The sequence below is a fragment of the Bombina bombina genome, chromosome 1 (assembly GCF_027579735.1).
Source record: "Bombina bombina isolate aBomBom1 chromosome 1, aBomBom1.pri, whole genome shotgun sequence".
Lineage (NCBI taxonomy): Eukaryota > Metazoa > Chordata > Amphibia > Anura > Bombinatoridae > Bombina > Bombina bombina.
In genome coordinates, this window is record NC_069499.1 from 1,536,408,157 (window position 1) to 1,536,428,212 (window position 20,056).

The 20,056-nt window shown below is 40.0% G+C and overlaps 1 protein-coding gene across 1 annotated transcript in view; it reads left to right on the forward strand.

The window, feature by feature from the left end:
- LOC128654585 (myosin-4-like) overlaps positions 1-20,056 on the forward strand; it is a 192,927-nt gene that overhangs the window by 87,527 nt on the left and 85,344 nt on the right. Inside the window, exons 19-24 of the mRNA XM_053708583.1 lie at positions 1,153-1,289; positions 1,814-2,069; positions 10,829-11,071; positions 12,680-12,856; positions 13,374-13,519; positions 15,005-15,095. Of these exons, the coding sequence (XP_053564558.1) occupies positions 1,153-1,289; positions 1,814-2,069; positions 10,829-11,071; positions 12,680-12,856; positions 13,374-13,519; positions 15,005-15,095 (1,050 nt within the window). The remainder of the gene's footprint in view (positions 1-1,152; positions 1,290-1,813; positions 2,070-10,828; positions 11,072-12,679; positions 12,857-13,373; positions 13,520-15,004; positions 15,096-20,056) is intronic.

The window sequence follows — 20,056 nt, forward strand, 5'->3', positions numbered from 1 at the left end:
AGTGAGGATGAACATTATACGATGTAGCGTATCATGTCCGCCACACATTGCTAAATACCGACAGCATACAATGTTGGCATGTATCATTGCACAAGCAGTTCTTGTGAACTGCTTGTGCAATGCAGCCCCCTGCAGATTTGCGGCCAATCGGCCGCTAGCAGGGGGTGTCAATCAGCCTGATCGTATAGGATCGGGCGGATTGATGTCCACAGCCTCAGAGCAGGCAGACAAGTTATCGAGCCTGAAGACTTGCGCGGAAACAGGGGCATCAAGTTCCATTCGGAGCTTGATAATTTGGCCCCTTTAAGTTAAGCTACAAGAAAAATAGCAAAGAATGTACACTGCTGTCACAAAACCATTTAAGGGATATGAAACCCAAATTTTTTGTTTCATGATCCTGATAGAGCATGAAATTTTAAACAACTTTCAAATTTACTTCTATTTTAATTTTTTCTTTGTTCTCTTGGTATCTTTTGATGAAAAGCATAATATATAAGAAAAACCTATAAATGTAAAATGGATAAAACTATCATTCCTGGGGTAATATATTGCCCATATTTGTTTAAAATTGTTATCCTGAAATGTAATGAACAAACATCACTAGCTACAGAGGTCGTTCATGTACATTAATTTTGCATAGAACCAAAAAATAAAACAGTCTACTCTAACATATGCACATTAAAAAATAAATATAAAGAGAAATGAAAGAAAACAGAGACAACCCAGTTAGCTTTGAAACAGAGAGACTCAATGTGATACAAGATACTTCAGAAAGGCAATCAAATCTTTACAAAATAGTGCATTGTTGGCAAAGGTTTAGACTCAAAATCAAAACCCCTGCCGTCCCTGTAGAACACTCATGACCAGCCTCTTGTTCACTTCTGTGAGTCAGATATTATAACATTGTTTAAAAAAAAATTAAATAAATATTTAAAATATGTTTGTATCTTTCTCCATGTTGTACCCTTTTATTCTAATTATTTTGATTCTAAAATTATGTTTATATATATATATATATATATATATATATATATATATATATATATATATATATATATATATACCTGTATATATATATATATATATTTTATTATTATTATTTGCATGTCTATTGATAGATGAAAGCTGTATGACTCTTGTTTTTGTTCTTAGGTATTTTTTAAAGCTGGACTCTTGGGAGTTCTTGAAGAAATGAGAGATGAACGCCTTGCTCAGCTGATAACTCGCACCCAGGCAATTTGCAGAGGATTTCTTATGAGAGAAGAATTTAAGAAAATGTTGGAGAGAAGGTAAAAATATTCTCATTATTATTTTCATATTACCTTATGCATAACTTCATGTGCAGGAGATCAGGGCTCTCAATCTACCTTTAATATGTCTCTTTACCAACCGTCTTATTTCTTCTTCCTCTCACCATATACATCGTCCCACCTCCTATCTTCTTATATATGGCAATCGTTCAACCCCTTTTCTTTTACTGTCTGGTCTAATGTTATGCGGATAACCATATCTGAAAACCCCTTATTGCAAGTTTGAATAGTATCCAGAGTGGCTCAAAAATATTTATGCTTAAAAATGTGCATTGTCTGAATATACTTTTGATTGTTTAGTATTTCCACTGTTGAAGATTGGATACACCAAATACAGTCAGCACATTGTTTATAACTGATTATAGAATGAAGACTTGAATTTTTAAATGACCATGTAATAGCAAATTATAACGCATTTATAATAGTTGAAATTTGGTCAGTACAGTGTATATTGTGCTGGACTACTTGAAAGCTTTATTAAGCGGTCTAAATTGTTCTTGCAGAGATGCCATTACTACAATTCAGTATAATGTTCGGTCGTTCATGAATGTGAAGCATTGGCCATGGATGAAATTGTACTTCAAGATCAAACCTCTACTGAAGAGTGCTGAGACTGAAAAAGAGTTGCACAATCTGAAAGAAGAGGTTGAAAAGCTTAAAGATGAACTTGCTAAATCAGAAGCAAAGAGAAAAGAGACTGAAGAGAAAATGGTGTCGCTTATGCAAGAGAAGAATGACCTGCTACTCCAAGTAGATTCGGTATGTGTAGCTTAAAATATGTCAAAAAAATAAAACAGATAAAAAATCGACAGCCAAAGTAGCTTTAATCATTTTGACATTTCAGACTTAAAGGGATACTGAACCCAATTTTTTTCTTTCATGATTCAGATAGAGCATGCAATTTTAAGCAACTTTCTAATTTACTCCTAATATCAATTTTCTTCGTTCTCTTGTTATCTTTATTTGAAAAATAAGGCATCTAAGCTATTTGTTTGGTTCAGAACCCTGGAAAGCACTTGTTCATTGGTGGATGAATTTATCCTCCAATCAGCAAAAAAAAAAAAAACAGGTTGTTCACCAGAAATGGGCCAGCATCTAAACTTACATTCTTGCATTCCAAATAAAGATACAAAGAGAATGAAGAACATTTGATAATAGGAGTAAATTAGAAAGTTGCTTAAAATTGCATGCTCTATCTGAATCACGAAAGAAAAAATTTGGGTTCATTGTCCCTTTAAAATTACTATTCCGTTTGCAATTTTAATCTACTAAAACGTTTTTTTGTTAACTAAATGCAATTTAAATAATCTTCCAGTTTCATAAACACTAGAGTATATGTACATGACAAAAATACCATTTCATTCAGTATATTTTGACAACCACTGCAGGTATAGGGCGACATTTAAGAAGCCCGGGCGGACAAGGCTCACTCCAGCCAACCTGTCCACACGGTATCGTGGCCAGCAGGCAGCAATTTGCTGTCCGCATTTATCATTGCACCAGCAGCTCACGTTTTAAGTGTGAGATATTGTCTATTGGGGCTCTCAACACAACTATATATTCATCATTATGTCAGGATATCCCACTTTGTATAGATAGGTCATCCACAATTAATTTTAAAATGATTGAGCCTTAAAGGGACAGTAAAGTCAAAATTTAACATTCGTCATTCCAATAGAGCATGTAGTTTTAATCAACTTTTAATTTTACTTCTATTATCAAATTTGCCTTGATCTCTTGGTATCCTTGGTTGAATAAGCTCAGGAACAGAACAGCAATGTACTACTGGGGCTAGTAGAACATATCTGGGGAGCCAATGACAAGAGCTGCTAGTTCTCAGTAGTGAGTACACTACAGCTCCTGAACCTACCTAGGTATACCCTTTAACAAAGGATACCAAGACAAAGAAGCAAATTTAAGAAAATAAGTAAATTGGAAAGTTGTTTAAAATTGTATGCTCTATCTGAATCATACACGTTTTCTTTGTTTTGTTTTTTCACTTTACTGTTCCTTTAAGAACACTGCCCTTCAACAGCTTCAGGAGCTTCTATGAATATTGTTTGTTCACTAGGTACAGTACAAGGACAAAGCAGTTATCAGGGAAACAATAGGGATGGGTGAATATCTTGATATGCTATACAGAATGTTATGCATGTTTGTTTTAAAGTTGTGGCTTCATTTATCATGAACTTCACTGGCTTTGCATTTAACATTTCATATGCTGCTGCTTGTGAAATGCTACCCCCTGCTCACACACTGCCAATCATGCATGAGCAGGGGCTGTCAATCATATGATCAGATATGATTGCAAAATCTGCCACAATTAGCAGCAATCTGAAGAACTCAGCTACTTAACTAGCATTTACTCTGGGGCTGCAAATGGAACCCTTGGTGTCCTGAGGATGAATCAAATGAAAAGCGATGTAAAAAATTTAGAAGTTCAACATCACAAAGTGCAAAAATTAAGCATTTAGGGGGGAAATATTAATTTCAGACTCAATAACAAATTATTTACTGTTACAAAAGAGGATCAGGGCTTTACAGATCACAAGTGTGGTCTCATCTAGTGTGTGCAGTTTTGGAGGCCATTTCTCCAACATTGGTGTGTCCGGTCCACGGCGTCATCCATTACTTGTGGGATATTATCCTCCCCCACAGGGAAAGGCAAGGAGAGCACACAGCAAGAGCTGTCCATATAGTCCCTCCCAGGCTCCGCCCCCCCAGTCATTCTCCTTGCCGCTCTGAACAAGTAGCATCTCCTCGGGGATGGTGAGGAGTTTGTGGTGTTTAGTTGTAGTTTTTTATTCTTCTATCAAGAGTTTGTTATTTTAAAATAGTGCTGGTATGTACTATTTACTCTGAAACAGAAAGAGATGAAGAGTTCTGTTTAAAAGAGGATTATGATTTTAGCAGACAGTAACTAAAATCAGTTGCTGTTCCCACACAGGACTGTTGAGATGAGAGAACTTCAGTTGGGGGGAACAGTTTGCAGACTTTTCTGCTCAAGGTATGACTAGCCATTTTTCTAACAAGACTGTGTAATGCTGGAAGGCTGTCATTTTCACTCATGGGGATTGGTAAGCCATTTTCTTAGTCAAAAATCAAACAGAATAAAGGGCTTATTATGGGCTATACACTGGTAGACACTCTTAAGGGCTAAATTGATTGCTTTATTTAAGTATTATATGCAGTTTGAAGTTGAATTTCACACTTTTATAACATTGGGAAACGTTTTTTAGCACCAGGCACTTGTTAAGACACCTTCCCAGTCAGGAAGGGCCTTTCTCTGTAGTAGGCAGAGCCTCATTTTCGCGCCATTACTGTGCAGTTACTTTTGAGTACAGTACATGCAGCTGCATGTGTGTGGGTCTGGAATCCACTAAAAACGTTCCTAGAAGGCTACATTTGATATCATATACCCCCCTGGGATTGGTGAAGTCACAGCAAAGGCTGTAGCTGGGACTGTAAGGGGGTTAAAATTAAAAACGGCTCCGGTTTCCACATTTTAAGGGTTAACAGCTTGAAAATTGGGGTGCAATACTTTGAATGCATTAAGACACTGTGGTGAAAATTTGGTAAAGATTGGATAATTCCTTCATAGTTTTTCACATATTCAGTAATAAAGTGTGCCCTGTTTAACATTTAAAGAGACAGTAACGGTTTTGTTTTAAAACGGTTTTTGTGCTTTATTAACCAGTTTAAGCCTGTTTAACATGTCTGTACCTTCAGATAGATCATGTTCTGTATGTATGGTAGCCAATGTGGTTCCCCCTTCAAATATGTGTGATAATTGTGCCATAGCGTCCAAACAAAGTAAGGACAGTACTGTCACAAATTGTAAAGTTGCCCAGGATGATTCCTCAGATGAAGGAAGTAGACATAGTTCTACATCATCTCCTTCTGTGTCTATACCAGTTATGCCCGCGCAGGCGACCCCTAGTACTTCTAGCGCGCCAATGCTTGTTACTATGCAGCAATTGACGGCAGTAATGGATAACTCCATAGCTAATATTTTATCCAAAATGCCAGCATTTCAGAGAAAGCGCGATTGCTCTGTTTTAAACACTGTAGAGCAGGAGGGCGCTGATGATATTTTTTCTGTCATACCCTCACACCAATCTGAAGTGGCAGTGAGGGAGGGTTTGTCAGATGGTGAAATTTCTGATACACTAAGAATTTCTCAGGAGGCAGAACCTGATGTTGTGACATTTAAATCAAAATTAGAGCATCTCCGCGCATTACTTAAGGAGGTGCTATCTACTCTGGATGATTGTGACAATCTGGTCAACCCAGAAAAATTGTGCAAGATGGACAAGTTCCTTGAGGTCCCGGTGCACCCTGATGCTTTTCCGATACCTAAACGGGTGGCGGACATAGTGAATAAGGAGTGGGAGAAGCCAGGCATACCTTTTGTCCCTCCTCCTATATTTAAGAAATTGTTCCCTATGGTCGACCCCAGGAAGGACACATGGCAAACAGTCCCTAAGGTCGAGGGGGCGGTTTCTACTCTAGCCAAGCGCACGACCATTCCTATTGAGGACAATTGTGCTTTCAAAGATCCTATGGATAAAAAATTGGAGGGTTTGCTTAAAAAGATTTTTGTACAGCAAGGTTACCTCCTTTAACCTATTTCGTGCATTATTCCTGTCACTACAGCGGCGTGGTTCTTGTTCGAGGAACTGGAAAAGTCGCTCAGTAGGGAGACTCCGTATGAGGAAGTCATGGACAGAATTCACGCACTTAAGTTAGCTAATTCCTTTATTTTAGACACCGCTTTGCAGTTAGCGAGGTTAGTGGCGAAAAATTCAGGGTTTACAATTGGGGCACGTAGAGCGCTCTGGCTAAAGTCTTGGTCGGCGGATGTATCTTCCAAGACAAAATTGCTTAATACCCCTTTCAAAGGTAAGACCCTTTTTGGGCCAGAATTGAAAGAGATTATTTCAGACATCACTGAGGGAAAGGGCCATGCCCTCCCACAAGATAAACCTTTCAAGGCTAAGAATAAGTCCAATTTTCGTTACATTCACAATTTCAGGAACGGACCGGCTTCCAACTCGGCAGCCTCTAGACAAGAGGGTAACGCTTCCCAGACTAAACCAGCTTGGAAATCAATGCAAGGCTGGAACAAGGGTAAACAGGCCAAGAAGCCTGCTGCTGCTACCAAAACAGCATGAAGGCGTAGCCCCCGATCCTGGACCGGATCTAGTAGGGGGCAGACTCTCTCTCTTTGCTCAGGCTTAGGCAAGAGATGTTCAGGATCCCTGGACACTAGAAATAGTCTCTCAGGGTTTTCTTCTGGAGTTCAAGGAACTACCCTCAAGGGGAAGGTTCCACATGTCTAACTTATCTTCAAACCAAATAAAGAGACAGGAATTCTTACATTGTGTAGAAGACCTGTTAAAGATGGGAGTGATACACCCAGTTCCAACTGTGGAACAAGGTCGGGGGTTTTACTCAAACCTGTTTGTAGTTCCCAAAAAAGAGGGAATTTTCAGACCAATTCTGGATTTAAAAATTCTAAACAAATTTCTCAGAGTTCCATCGTTCAAATGGAAACCATTCAAACAATTTTATCTACAATCCAGGAGGGTCAATTTATGACTACCGTGGATTTAAAGGATGCGTATCTACATATTCCTATCCACAAAGATCATCCAAGGATTTTCACAAAGGTGCTAGGGTCCCTTCTAGAGGTTCTAAGACCAAGGGGTATTGCAGTGGCACCTTATCTGGACGACATTCTAATCCAAACGTCGTCTCTTTCCAAAGCAAAGGCTCATACAGACATTGTTCTAGCCTTTCTCATATCTCACTGGTGGAAGGTGAACGTAGAAAAGAGTTCCCTGTCTCCGTCGACAAGAGTTCCCTTCTTGGGAACAATAATAGATTCTTTAGAAATGAAGATCTTCCTGACAAAAGTCAGAAAGTCAAAGCTTCTAAAGCTTGTCAAGTTCTTCACTCTATTCTGCAGCCTTCCATAGCTCAGTGCATGGTAGTAGTAGGGTTGATGGTTGCAGCAATGGACATAGTTCCTTTTGCTCAAATTCATCTAAGACCATTACAACTGTGCATGCTCAAGCTGTGGAATGGGGACTATACAGACTTGTCTCCAAAGATTCAAGTAGACCAGATGACCAGAGACTCACTCCGTTGGTGGTTGTCACAGGATCACCTGTCTCAGGGAATGAGTTTCCGCAGACCAGAGTGGGTCATTGTCACGACCGACGCCAGTCTATTAGGCTGGGGCGCGGTCTGGGATTCCCTGAAAGCTCAGGGTCTATGGTCTCGGGAAGAGTCTCTTCTCCCGATAAACATCCTGGAACTGAGAGCGATATTCAATGCTCTCCGGGCTTGGCCTCAACTAGCGAAGGCCGGATTCATAAGATTCCAGTCAGACAACATGACGACTGTAGCTTACATCAACCATCGGGGAGGAACAAAGAGTTCCTTGGCGATGAGAGAGGTATCCAAGATCATCAAATGGGCGGAGGATCACTCCTGCCATCTATCTGCAATTCACATCCCAGGAGTAGACAACTGGGAGGCGGATTATCTGAGTCGTCAGACTTTCCATCCGGGGGAGTGGGAACTCCACCCGGAGGTTTTTGCCCAGTTGACTCAATTATGGGACATTCCAGACATGGATCTGATGGCGTCTCGTCAGAACTTCAAGGTTCCTTGCTACGGGTCCAGATCCAGGGATCCCAAGGCGACTCTAGTGGATGCATTAGTAACGCCTTGGTCGTTCAACCTAGCTTATGCATTTCCACCGTTCCCTCTCCTTCCCAGGCTTGTAGCCAGGATCAAACAGGAGAAGGCCTCAGTGATTCTGATAGCTCCTGCGTGGCCACGCAGGACTTGGTATGCAGACCTGGTGAATATGTCATCGGCTCCACCATGGAAGCTACCTTTGAGACAGGATCTTCTAGTGCAAGGTCCATTCGAACATCCAAATCTAGTTTCTCTCCAGCTGACTGCTTGGAAATTGAACGCTTGATTTTATCCAAGCGCTGGTTTTCAGATTCAGTGATAGATACTCTGGTCCAAGCCAGAAAACCTGTGACTAGAAGGATTTACCATAAAATATGGAAAGGATATATCTGTTGGTGTGAATCCAAGGGATTCTCATGGATTAATATTCCCAGGATCCTCTCCTTTCTAACAAGAAGGTTTGGATAAGGGATTGTCAGCGAGTTCTCTAAAAGGACAGAGATCTGCTTTATCTGTCTTGTTACACAGACGACTGGCAGCTGTGCCAGATGTACAAGCTTTTGTACAGGCTTTGGTCAGAATCAAACCTGTTTACAGACCTTTGACTCCTCCCTGGAGTCTAAATTTAGTTTTTTCAGTTCTTCAAGGGGTTCCATTTGAACCCTTACATTCCATAGATATCAAGTTACTATCTTGGAAAGTTCTGTTTTTGGTTGCTATTTCTTCTGCTAGAAGAGTTTCTGAACTATCTGCTTTGCAGTGTGATCCACCCTATCTGGTGTTCCATTCAGATAAGGTTGTTTTGCGTACCAAGCCTGGTTTTCTTCCAAAAGTTGTTTCCAACAAGAATATTAACCAGGAAATAGTTGTCCCTTCTTTGTGTCCGAATCCAGTTTCAAAGAAGGAACATTTGTTACACCATTTAGATGTAGTCCGTGCTTTAAAGTTCTATTTAGAAGCAACAAAGGATTTCAGACAAAACTTCTTTTTTGTTTGTCGTTTATTCTGGTAAGAGGAGAGGACAAAAAGCTACTGCTACCTCTCTTTCTTTCTGGCTGAAAAGCATTATCCGATTGGCTTATGAGACTGCCGGACGGCAGCCTCCTGAACGAATCACAGCTCACTCTACTAGGGCTGTGGCTTCCACATGGGCCTTCAAGAACGAGGCTTCTGTTGATCAGATATGTGAGGCAGCAACATGGTCTTCTCTGCACACTTTTGCCAAATTCTACAAATTTGATACTTTTTGCTTCTTCGGAGGCTATTTTTGGGAGAAAGGTTTTGCAAGCCGTGGTGCCTTCTGTTTAGGTAACCTGATTTGCTCCCTCCCTTCATCCGTGTCCTAAAGCTTTGGTATTGGTTCCCACAAGTAATGGATGACCCCGTGGACCGGACACACCAATGTTGGAGAAAACAGAATTTATGCTTACCTGATAAATTACTTTCTCCAATGGTGTGTCCGGTCCACGGCCCGCCCTGGTTTTTTAATCAGGTTTGAAAAATTTCTCTCTATACACTACAGTCACCACGGCACCCTATAGTTTCTCCTTTTTTTCTCCTAACCGTCGGTCGAATGACTGGGGGGGGCGGAGCCTGGGAGGGACTATATGGACAGCTCTTGCTGTGTGCTCTCCTTGCCTTTCCCTGTGGGTGAGGAGAATATCCCACAAGTAATGGATGACGCCGTGGACCGGACACACCGTTGGAGAAAGTAATTTATCAGGTAAGCATAAATTCTGTTATCTTCAGCAGGATATAAACAAACTGGCATGTGTTTAAAGGAGGCCTATTAAATGGTACACGGTCTACAGAATAAAACTGACAAAGAAAGATTCAATGGACAAAATATTTATAGATTAGAGGAGAGAAGCTAGAGAGGTGATACAATAAGAATTTATTAACAAACTTCGGCTAACACTGAAATATTTTTTACAAAAAAAAGCAACACCACAACAAGGTGTCATGATCTCATGTTGAAGGTCAGTAGGTTGAGGGGTAAATTGTGGAACACTTCTCAACAGAAAGGGCGGTTGATTTATAAAATAAACTTTCATTATAGGTGATAAAGGCAAGCACTGTGGCCTGGGAAAGCCTGGGATACGTATAAGGCTAACAAACTAATTAAAGGAACATGAAACAAAAAAAACAATTATTTCATGATTCTGATAGGTCATACAACAACTTTCCAATGTACGATCTAATTTGCTTCATTGCCTTGGTTTCCTTTGTTGAAGGCATATATGTTCAACCACCAATCAGCAGCTTCTGAAAGTACCTAGGTATACTTTACAACAAAGGATACAAAGAGAATGTAACAAATTAGATAATAGAAATAAATTAGAAAGTTATTTAAAATTGCTTTCTCTATCTATATCATGAGAGAGAAAAAATTGGGTTTCATGTCCCTTTACACTTTATAAGAAATATGGTCAGAATTTTTAAGGTTATGGTTCCTTTTTGCTGTTTGTTTTTTCTGTATTTCTAAACTGACTTTCAACAACTTTTAGCTGTAATTTTGCTAAGTGAAAAGTTGCAGGACTAGAACAGTCTACTACAGTGCCATTTTTCACTGCAACAATTATGAAAGTTCTGGAGATAAACAATGGAAATGGTTGATTGTAATTGCAGCAATACAGAAAACAGCTCATCAGCAGCCATTGACATGCTGATAATCATGAAATTATAGTTTGTGATTGAACTCTTAATTGTGTAAAATGTTTAGCAAACAACAAAAATAGCTGTTTCAATCATACATATTATTGTTTTATGTGAATTTTTTTTTAATATTTTGTTGCTTTACAAAATAGGAAAACCAGAGTCTGGCTGATGCAGAAGAAAGATGTGATGAACTCATTAAAAATAAGATTCAGCTGGAAGGTAAAATAAAAGAACTTCAAGAGAGATTAGAGGATGAAGAAGAAATGAGTTCAGATCTTTCAACACGGAAGAGAAAATTAGAAGATGAGACGATGGAACTCAAAAAGGATATTGATAATTTGGAACTTACACTGAGTAAGGTTGAAAAAGAAAAACATGCAACTGAAAACAAGGTGTGTAGTTTTATTCTGTGTATTTAGTGAAAATAATGAGTTCTAGATCCAAGAATGAGTTCTAGATCCAAGGATCAGTTCTAGATCCTATGCAGCCCAATAGCTAAATTGGTGTTGTTGCACAAAAAAGTGCGAAATTGCTACCTTGTAGCTAAAATATTTTAGGACATTTTCTAAAGGTCTCCAATCTTGCAAGATTCTGTAAGAAATCTCCCAAGACAAACAGGATTATCTTAAAGACCATCCTGGAGTCATTTGATGATCATCAAACTACTTTAGAAGTTATTTGCACATCATCAGACATTATCAGGCTTGTAAAGTCATGAGCTAAGGTAAACATTTCTGGTTGATGACTTCAGAATGATTAGCAGATTAACTTATTGGTTAGTTCACAAGCATGAACAGCCAGTGAATGAGTCATCACATTTAAATATATCAGCCTGTGGGCATACTTCTGCATGGCTTCTGATGATTAGTCTGGAGTGATCAATTACTTCATATTACTCCAATAAGATCATTCTTTTTAGACTAGGGCTCCTATTAAAGGGACATGAAACCCACATTTTTTCTTCCATGATTTAGAAAGAGCATGCAATTTTAAACAACTTTCTAATTTACTTCTATTATCTAATTTGTTTTATTCTCTTGATATTCTTTGCTAAAACACATATCTAGATAGGTTCGGTAGCTGCTGATTGGTTGCTGCACATAGAAGCCTTGTGTGATTGGCTCAGCCATGTGCATCACTTTTGTCTTCAACTATAGATATCTAAAAAATGAAGCAAAATAAATAATATAAGTAAATTGTAACGTTGTTTAAATTTGTATTCTCTATCTGAATCGTGAAAGAAAACTTTTGGGTTAGCGTCCCTTTAAAATGAAGCCCCCCGCTGAAATTCTCTAAAGGCAGTTTTTACCTGAAAACAGTGTGTCTCACAAAGAGGTTTTCCCTGCTTTTACAATGCAGTAGAGCTCATGGAAAATTGTGATTAAAAATGGTATGACATGAATAAATTAAGTTTTAAAATAAAAGATACAGTCAACATCAAAAAAATGTTTTCTTTAAAATCAAATTTTACAGAAAAAATTAAATTCATATTAATAGAAAAAAAAAAGAATACACCCAGTACATATTGTAATAAAACGACATTTTTAAAGTACAAAATACATGTTGAAATTGGTACTTAAAAGTATGAAATTTAAAGTCTACTGTTGCTTATTGTAGAATTAGTTTCCCTGTCTCTGCTAGTGGACTGAACAGGGGTGTAGTTGAATGTTCCCTGCCAGTTCTCAGTGTCCTATCTATACATTTTCTTACCTAGATTTACCCTTCAAATAAATGATACCAAGAGAACAAAGTAAATTTGATAATAGAATTAAATTGGATAGTTATTTAAACTTGCATGCTCTATCAGAATCATTAATTTCGGCTTTACTGTCCCTTTAATTAAATTTGTTCTAACATAAGGGCATTTTATAATCAAAATATACACTGAGAAGTTAAAATACAATATTCCAGCATTTTATTGGTATTCATTTTGGTTCCAAGTTATAATGATTTCATTAAAGTATTTTGTGTTGTGTACTAGTTGTGTTTTTGTTTTACAGGTTAAGAACCTGACAGAAGAAATGGCTGCACTTGATGAAAGCATTGTCAAGCTGAGCCGGGAGAAGAAGGCTCTTCAGGAAGTCCATCAGCAGACACTTGATGATCTCCAGGCAGAGGAAGACAAAGTCAGCAGTGTTACTAAACTGAAGATTAAGCTGGAGCAGCAAGTTGATGATGTAGGTTATGTAATACTTACGTCAAAATGTACCATCCTTGCAGGCGGATAGGTTTGCAAGTAGTGAACCTGTCCTCCTGCAATCACCACTTGAGATGTTGCATTGCACAGAGAAATTTAACATTGCACAAGAGGTTTCTTGTGCAATGCTGCCTCAACCAATTGTGCTAGAGCAAGACATGCCAATCACCCTGAACGAGCAAGTGTCAGGGTGATTGATCTCTCCACCTTTCCACATAGTCCAAAAAGCTGCAAATGCAGCTTCATGAATCTACCCCTTAGCGATACATAATAACATTTCTAAAATACATACCGAGGAGGAAGCTCTAGAAACATAAAACTTGGCTGTAACGTAGTTATATGATGTTAAAGCAGACACACAGATTTATATGCATTCGTTAACATGACCCTCATGGCAACAATATTTACTAGGCGGAATACTCGTCCAAAGGGATTCTGCAAATTAAACATATAACTACTGGTAAAGATTATTCTGAATTTTCCTTTTGTCTTCATAGCTGGAAGGAAGTCTTGAGCAGGAGAAGAAACTGCGCATAGACCTTGAAAGGACCAAACGGAAGCTTGAAGGAGACCTGAAACTTAGCCAGGAAGCAATTATGGACCTTGAGAACAGCCAAGTGAACATGGATGATAAGCTTAAAAAGTATGTGCATGCATTAAATATGTAAAAGGGAAGATATTATGTTTTCCCTGGTCCCTCATGCACAATCCAACCTTTTGTTAATCCTAGCTCCTTTCCATGACACCATACTGAGGTAGACTGAAGAGAGAAAATGTGGCTTGAGCAATACATGTATAACATTGTGTTGCAAACCCTGTTGTCATATAGGCACTTACAAACTCTAGAGTCTAGGTTTGGCACAGGAAGAATTAAGTTTAATGCCAAAAGTAAACTGGAAAGCTTTTTTTAATTGTACACTGTAACTGGAATAATGGAAATTTAATTCCAATGTCAGTGTTTCTTATATATGTAACCATGCTGCTGCTCCATTGCAGTATAACGTAATAGACCTGATATGTAGCCTCATTTTCACAATTAATAAAAGTACCACACACTGAAATACCCCCTTACATCTTAGTGTCCTATTACATGACACCCTGTCTAAAAATGCCACCTAGTCTATTTACTCCCTTAAAGTGTTTCCCAATCTAGGTAAACCCCCTCTTACTGCATCCCTGACTCTATCATTTGCATCTCACATACCATTAAATAAGCTACATTTGTTAACCAAAAAATAAATAGCAAAATAGTTAGACCTATAAATAAACTCACTGTCCAAAAATCCCTAAACAATAACTTATGGGCCATTGAACCTACCACACGAAAACTCCTAGCTCATGCACCCCCCACCATTGTAAGCTAAATCTCCCCTAATTGGATTGAACTTTAATGCGCTGTTTTTTCTGACTACATTTAACCCCTAGCTCCCATAAACCCCTAGGTAAATTAAGATTTCCTAAAGCTTCTCTCTCCCCACTGTATTAACTTCACTTGCAACGAATCTCTGACATCACAAATTACCCTGTACCACCTAATGCAATTTAAATTTTACCAGCAGCCCCACATGGCATTAACCCGTACAACAAAGGCATAGCCACTGTTAACCTTAGCCCTCCTGACCACAACTAATCCCAGCTCTTCTAACTGTGAGTAACTCTAGCTCACTAAAATGCCCTGTCACTCTGTTTAACTAATCATGAGCCTCTGACTGCAACTAAGCTTAGTCCTACATGACCGTTCCAGTGCAACTAACCCTTGCATCTATATCCTTTCCCCTACATGCCCACATAAAGATCAGCCAGCCACAAAACCTTCCTCAAAATCTAATTAATGTTTTCATCTTACCTTAATCCCGGTGCCAGCGTCAGAGCAACAAGGGATCCTCAGTCTTCTTAATCGTAGGTCTGGGTCTAGTCTGGTTTCCTGAATGGTTAATTAAGTGACTATCCAGGATAGAGGTGGCATAATCAAGCCAATCAGTTCTTCTGGAATGTGTAATTCTTGATTATTTTTGGATCAAAGGACTTCCACATTTTATATTTGCCTTAAATGTTGCTTAGAACATCGAGATATACAGTGTGGATCTGATTGTTTATGCTACTTATTAAATATTTTCTAACTTTACAGGAAGGACTTTGAAGTGGATGAGTTGCAAAGAAAAGTTGAAGATGAGCAGATAATTAATGCTCAGCTGCAGAAAAAGATTAAAGAACTCCAGGTTCATATGCATGTGTGATTTGTTACAGTTGCTTTTCTAACAGTGATAGCTTTTATTTAAAAAAATATCTGTATTTCCCACCATGACAAAAATGTCAAAAGCCTTGTTATTTTATGATATGTATCATGTATACAACAATAACTTTTTTTGGTGTACCAGTGAATGAGTGTGCATTACAGTAGTGTATTTAAATATGTTAGAGGAATTTCCCAACAAAAATCTCTTGATGTTATAGGATAAAAAATAATCTGAATTGTTAAGAGGATACACATAAAATTTCATAAACTGATTTATTTCTAATGACACGTTGAGTCCACGGATCATTTAATTACTATTGGGAATATCACTCCTGCCCAGCAGGAGGCGGCAAAGAGCACCACATCATAGCTGTTAAATATCACCTCCCTTCCCTCCAACCCCCGTCATTTTGCCTACGTTAAGAGCAAGGAGGTGGTAAAGTTTAGGTGTTTGAAAGAAGATTCTTCAAGTAAGATTTTGTTATTTTTCAGCAGCGCAAGTTTGTTCTCCGTTGTCCTGGGGTGTAGCCGTAGTCCATGTCAGTCTCTTCAGTAGAGCATTAGTGGTTTTTAAGCAATGGGAACTTGTGGGGTCCAATCCTCACTACGCCTCCCATGTATTTAATGCTGCCCTAATTTTGAAAGCCTGAGTAAAATTACTCAGTCTTTGTTTCTCTTACACAGGTCCATGTGAGGGAACATGCTTCTCAAACCTAGTGAGCTGCCTTGCTGCCGGGCAGATTTTTAAAGGTAAGTGCTGAATTTATTTTTTCTGGGAACACAGGAAAACTTTGGCACTTTAATTTTAATATGGGACATAATAGACATCCTTTGGAGTTAGGGGATTATGTTATGGATGGCAGTAATGGCAGGCACTGGGGACGAGGAGATTGTGGCTCAAGGTGTTAGGTGTGTTTCAATTACTCCTGGCGGCGTTATTTTAGAAGACATTTGCCAACGGGGAGGTTAATTTTTGATACGCCCAACGATGGGCGGAGCTAGCTGAGGCGGCAATTTTCTGTTGCGCGCCTTTTTTCACTTCATTTCTGGTGTTATGGAGAGCAGCGGTTTGGTGGATAGCAAGCTAAACAAGTACTTGTATGCTGCGATACGGTGATGCGGGAGAACAGCCTCAGATCTGTTAAAAACTTTGCTTAGGCTGAGTCCGGACAATCTGCTATCAGAATATACGCTCTGGTGGCAGCAAGTAAGGTAGGCACCTCAGCAAATCTCAGCTGAGGTGTAGAGGTTGTCCTGAATATATTGTGACAATTTAATTATTTTTTGCAAGCAAAAATAAAAAAGTTACGTTTAACATTTAAAGGGACAGTAACGTTTTTTTGGTGTGTTAATTACATCCTCAAATATCAGTTTATCTATCTAAATTGATCAATTGTGAGTAAAGACGGACCAAGAGGCCATGCAAAATGTTTCTTGTTCTTTATGTTTTGATGCTAATGTGGAACCACCTATCCCTTTCTGTTCCTCATGTATTGAGAGAACTTTAAATTACAGGGATAGACTTTTTTTCTGAGCCAACATTGTCTAAGGCGGATGCTGTCCAGGAGTCTTCTGACAATGTTCAAGATATGCCGCAGCTTTCTCCTCAAGTGTCCCAAATGCTGTCATCCACACATGCAGTGCCCTGCGCTTCCTCTCAAACTTTGCAAGACATCGCTTCCCTCATGTCTTCTGCGGTATCTGATGCATTGTCTGCTTTTCCCATGCTGCAGGGAAAGCGCAAGAGGAAATGTAAAGAACCAGTGAGTAAGGTTGCTGACACAGTCGTGGCTTTTCCAAATGCTCCTTCCCAGAAATCTGAGGAAGAGGATACTTCGGTAGCATCTAAGGGTGAAATCTCAGACTCAGACAGTGTAATTCCTTCTTCTGATGCTGACGTTGTATCCTTCAGGTTTAAGCTGGAACACCTCCGTTTGTTACTTAAGGAGGTTTTGGCTACCTTGGACGACTCCCGACTCCATGGTCGTAGTCAATCCTAAGAAGTCTAGCAAGCTAAACAAGTGTTTTGATGCACCTTCCATGGTGGGGTTTCCCCTGTACCAGATCAAGCTACAGAGATTTTTGCTAAGGAATGGGAGAGACCGGATATGCCTTTTTCTCCATCCCCTATTTTAAATAAGATGTTTCCTATTGCTGACTCTATCAAGTCTTGGCAATCGGTCCCCAAGGTGGAAGGGGCAATTTCCACTTTAGCTAAGAGGACCACTATTCCCATTGAGGATAGTTGTTCTTTTAAGGATCCTATGGATAAGAAGCTGGAGGGATTGCTCAAAAAGATGTATGTTCACCAGGGTTTACAATGGCAACCTGCGGTGTGTATTGCTACCGTCACTAGTGCGGCAGCATACTGGTTTGATGTGTTGTCTGATTCTATTCAGACAGTCACTCCCCTCGACGAGATCCAGGATAGGATTAAGTCCCTAAAGTTGGCCAATTCTTTTACTACGGATGCTTCCCTACAGGTTATTAAGCTAGGAGCAAAAATTTCCGTATTGGCTCGCAGAGTCTGCGGATGTGTCATCTAAATCTAAGCTTTTAGCGATTCCCTACAAGGGTAAGACCTTGTTTGGGCCGGGTCTGGTTGAGATCATTTCCGACATTACAGGAGGAAAGGGTCATTTCCTCCCTCAGGATAAGAGGAATAAGCAGAAGGGACGTCAGAGTAATTTTTATTACTTTCGAAACTACAAAGCAAGAACAGTCCAAGCCTTCCTGGAGGTCCAACCAGTCGTGGAACAAGGGAAAGCAATCTAAGAAGCCCGCTAATGACTCAAAGTCAGCATGAAGGGGTATCCCCCGATCCGGGACCGGATCTTGTGGGGGGCAGACTTTCCTTCTTCGCTCAGGCTTGGATTCGGGATGTTCAGGATCCCTTGGCGGTAGATATCGTGTCCCAGGGATACAAACTAGAGTTCAAAATCATTCCTCCCAGAGGCAGGTTTCTGCTCTCAAGATTATCTGTAGACCAGATAAAAAGAGAGGCGTTCTTACACTGTGTTCAAGACCTTTCTGACCTGGGAATGATAGTTCCTGTTTCAATGCAGGATCAGGGTCTGGGATTTTACTCCAATCTGTTTGTGGTTCCCAAAAAAAGAGGGAATTTCAGACCAATTCTAGATCTCAAAAGTCTAAACAAGTTCCTCAGAGTACCATCCTTCAAGATGGAAACTATTCATTTCATTCTTCCCTTGGTTCAAGAGGGTCAATTTATGACAACAGTAGATTTTTAAAGACGCGTATCTGCATGTTCCTATCCACAGGGATCATCACAAGTTTCTGAGGTTTGCATTTCTAGACAGACACTTCCAGTTTGTGGCTCTCCCATTCGGCCTTGCCACAGCTCCCAGAATTGTTTCAAAAGTCCTGGGATCCCTGTTGGCATTGCTCTGGTTGCAGGGCATTGCAGTGGCGCCGTATCTGGATGACATTCTGGTGCAGGCGCCATCCTTTTAACAAGTGAACTCCCACACGGAGATGTTGTTATCTTTCCTGCGCTCTCACGGATGGAAGGTGAATTTGGGAAAGAGTTGCTTAATTCCAGCTACAAGGGTAGTTTTCTTGGGAACCATAATAGATTCCCTATCGATGAAAATATTTCTGACAGATGTCAGAAAATCAAAGATTTTCTATTTTTGTGTGACGCTTCATTCCTCTCCTCGGCCGTCGGTGGCTCAATGTATGGAGGTGATTGGTCTGATGGTAGCTGCTATGGACATCATTCTGTTTGCCTGTTTCCACCTCAGACCTCTGCAGTTATGCATGCTCAGGCAGTGGAAAGGGGATTATGCGGATCTGTCTCCACGATTAAATCTGGATCAGGCAACGAGAGATTCTCTTCTTTGGTGGTTGTCTCAGGATCATCTCTCTCAGGGAACCTGCTTTTGCAGACCCACCTGGGTGATTGTGAGCTGAGGGCAATCTTCAATGCTTTCCTGGCCTGGCCTCAGTTGGCTTCGGCTCGGTTTATCAGGTTCCAAATGGACAACGTAACCTCAGTGGCTTACGTCAACCATCAGGGAGGAACTCAGAGTTCCTTGGCCATGACAGAGGTAGCCAAAATTATTCAGTGGGCAGAGTCCTACAACTGCTTTCTGTCTGCAATCCACATTTCAGGAGTGGACAATTGGGAAGCAGATTTTCTGAGCAGACAGACCTTTCAACCAGGGGAGTGGGAGCTCCATCTGGAAGTGTTTTCCAGCTTGATTCTCAAATGGGGACAGCCGGAAATGGATCTCATGGCATCTCGTCATAATGCCAAGCTCCCGAGGTACGGGTTGAGGTCGAGGGATCCTCAGGCTGTACTGATAGATGATCTAGCGGTCCATTGGAATTTCAGTCTAGCATACCTATTTCCTCCGTTTGCTCTCCTTCCTTGGGTCATTGCTCAAATCAAACAGGAGAGGGCGTCTGTGATTGCACCGGCGTGGCCTCACGGGATCTGGTATGCAGACCTAGTGGAGATGTCATCTCTCCCACCTTGGAGACTTCCACTGAGGAAGGACCTTCTACTTCAAGGACCCTTCTTTCATCCAAATCTCGATTTCTCTGAAACTGACTGCTTGGAGATTGAACGCTTAATCTTATCTAAGCGGGGATTTTCTGAGTCAGTCATTGAGACCATGATCGTAAGCCTGTTACTAGGAACATTTACTACAAGATATGGTGTAAATATCTGTATTGGTGTGAATCTAGAGGCTACTCTTGGAGTAGAGTTCGGATTCCTAGAATTCTGTCTTTTCTCCAAGAGGGTTTGGAGAAGGGTTTATCGGCAAGTTCTTTGAAAGGTCAAATATCTGCCATGTCTATTTTGTTACATAAACATCTGGCGGATGTACCAGACGTGCAATCATTCTGTCAGGCATTGGTCAGAATCAGGCCTGTGTTCAAACCTGTTACTCCTCCCTGGAGTCTTAACCTTGTTCT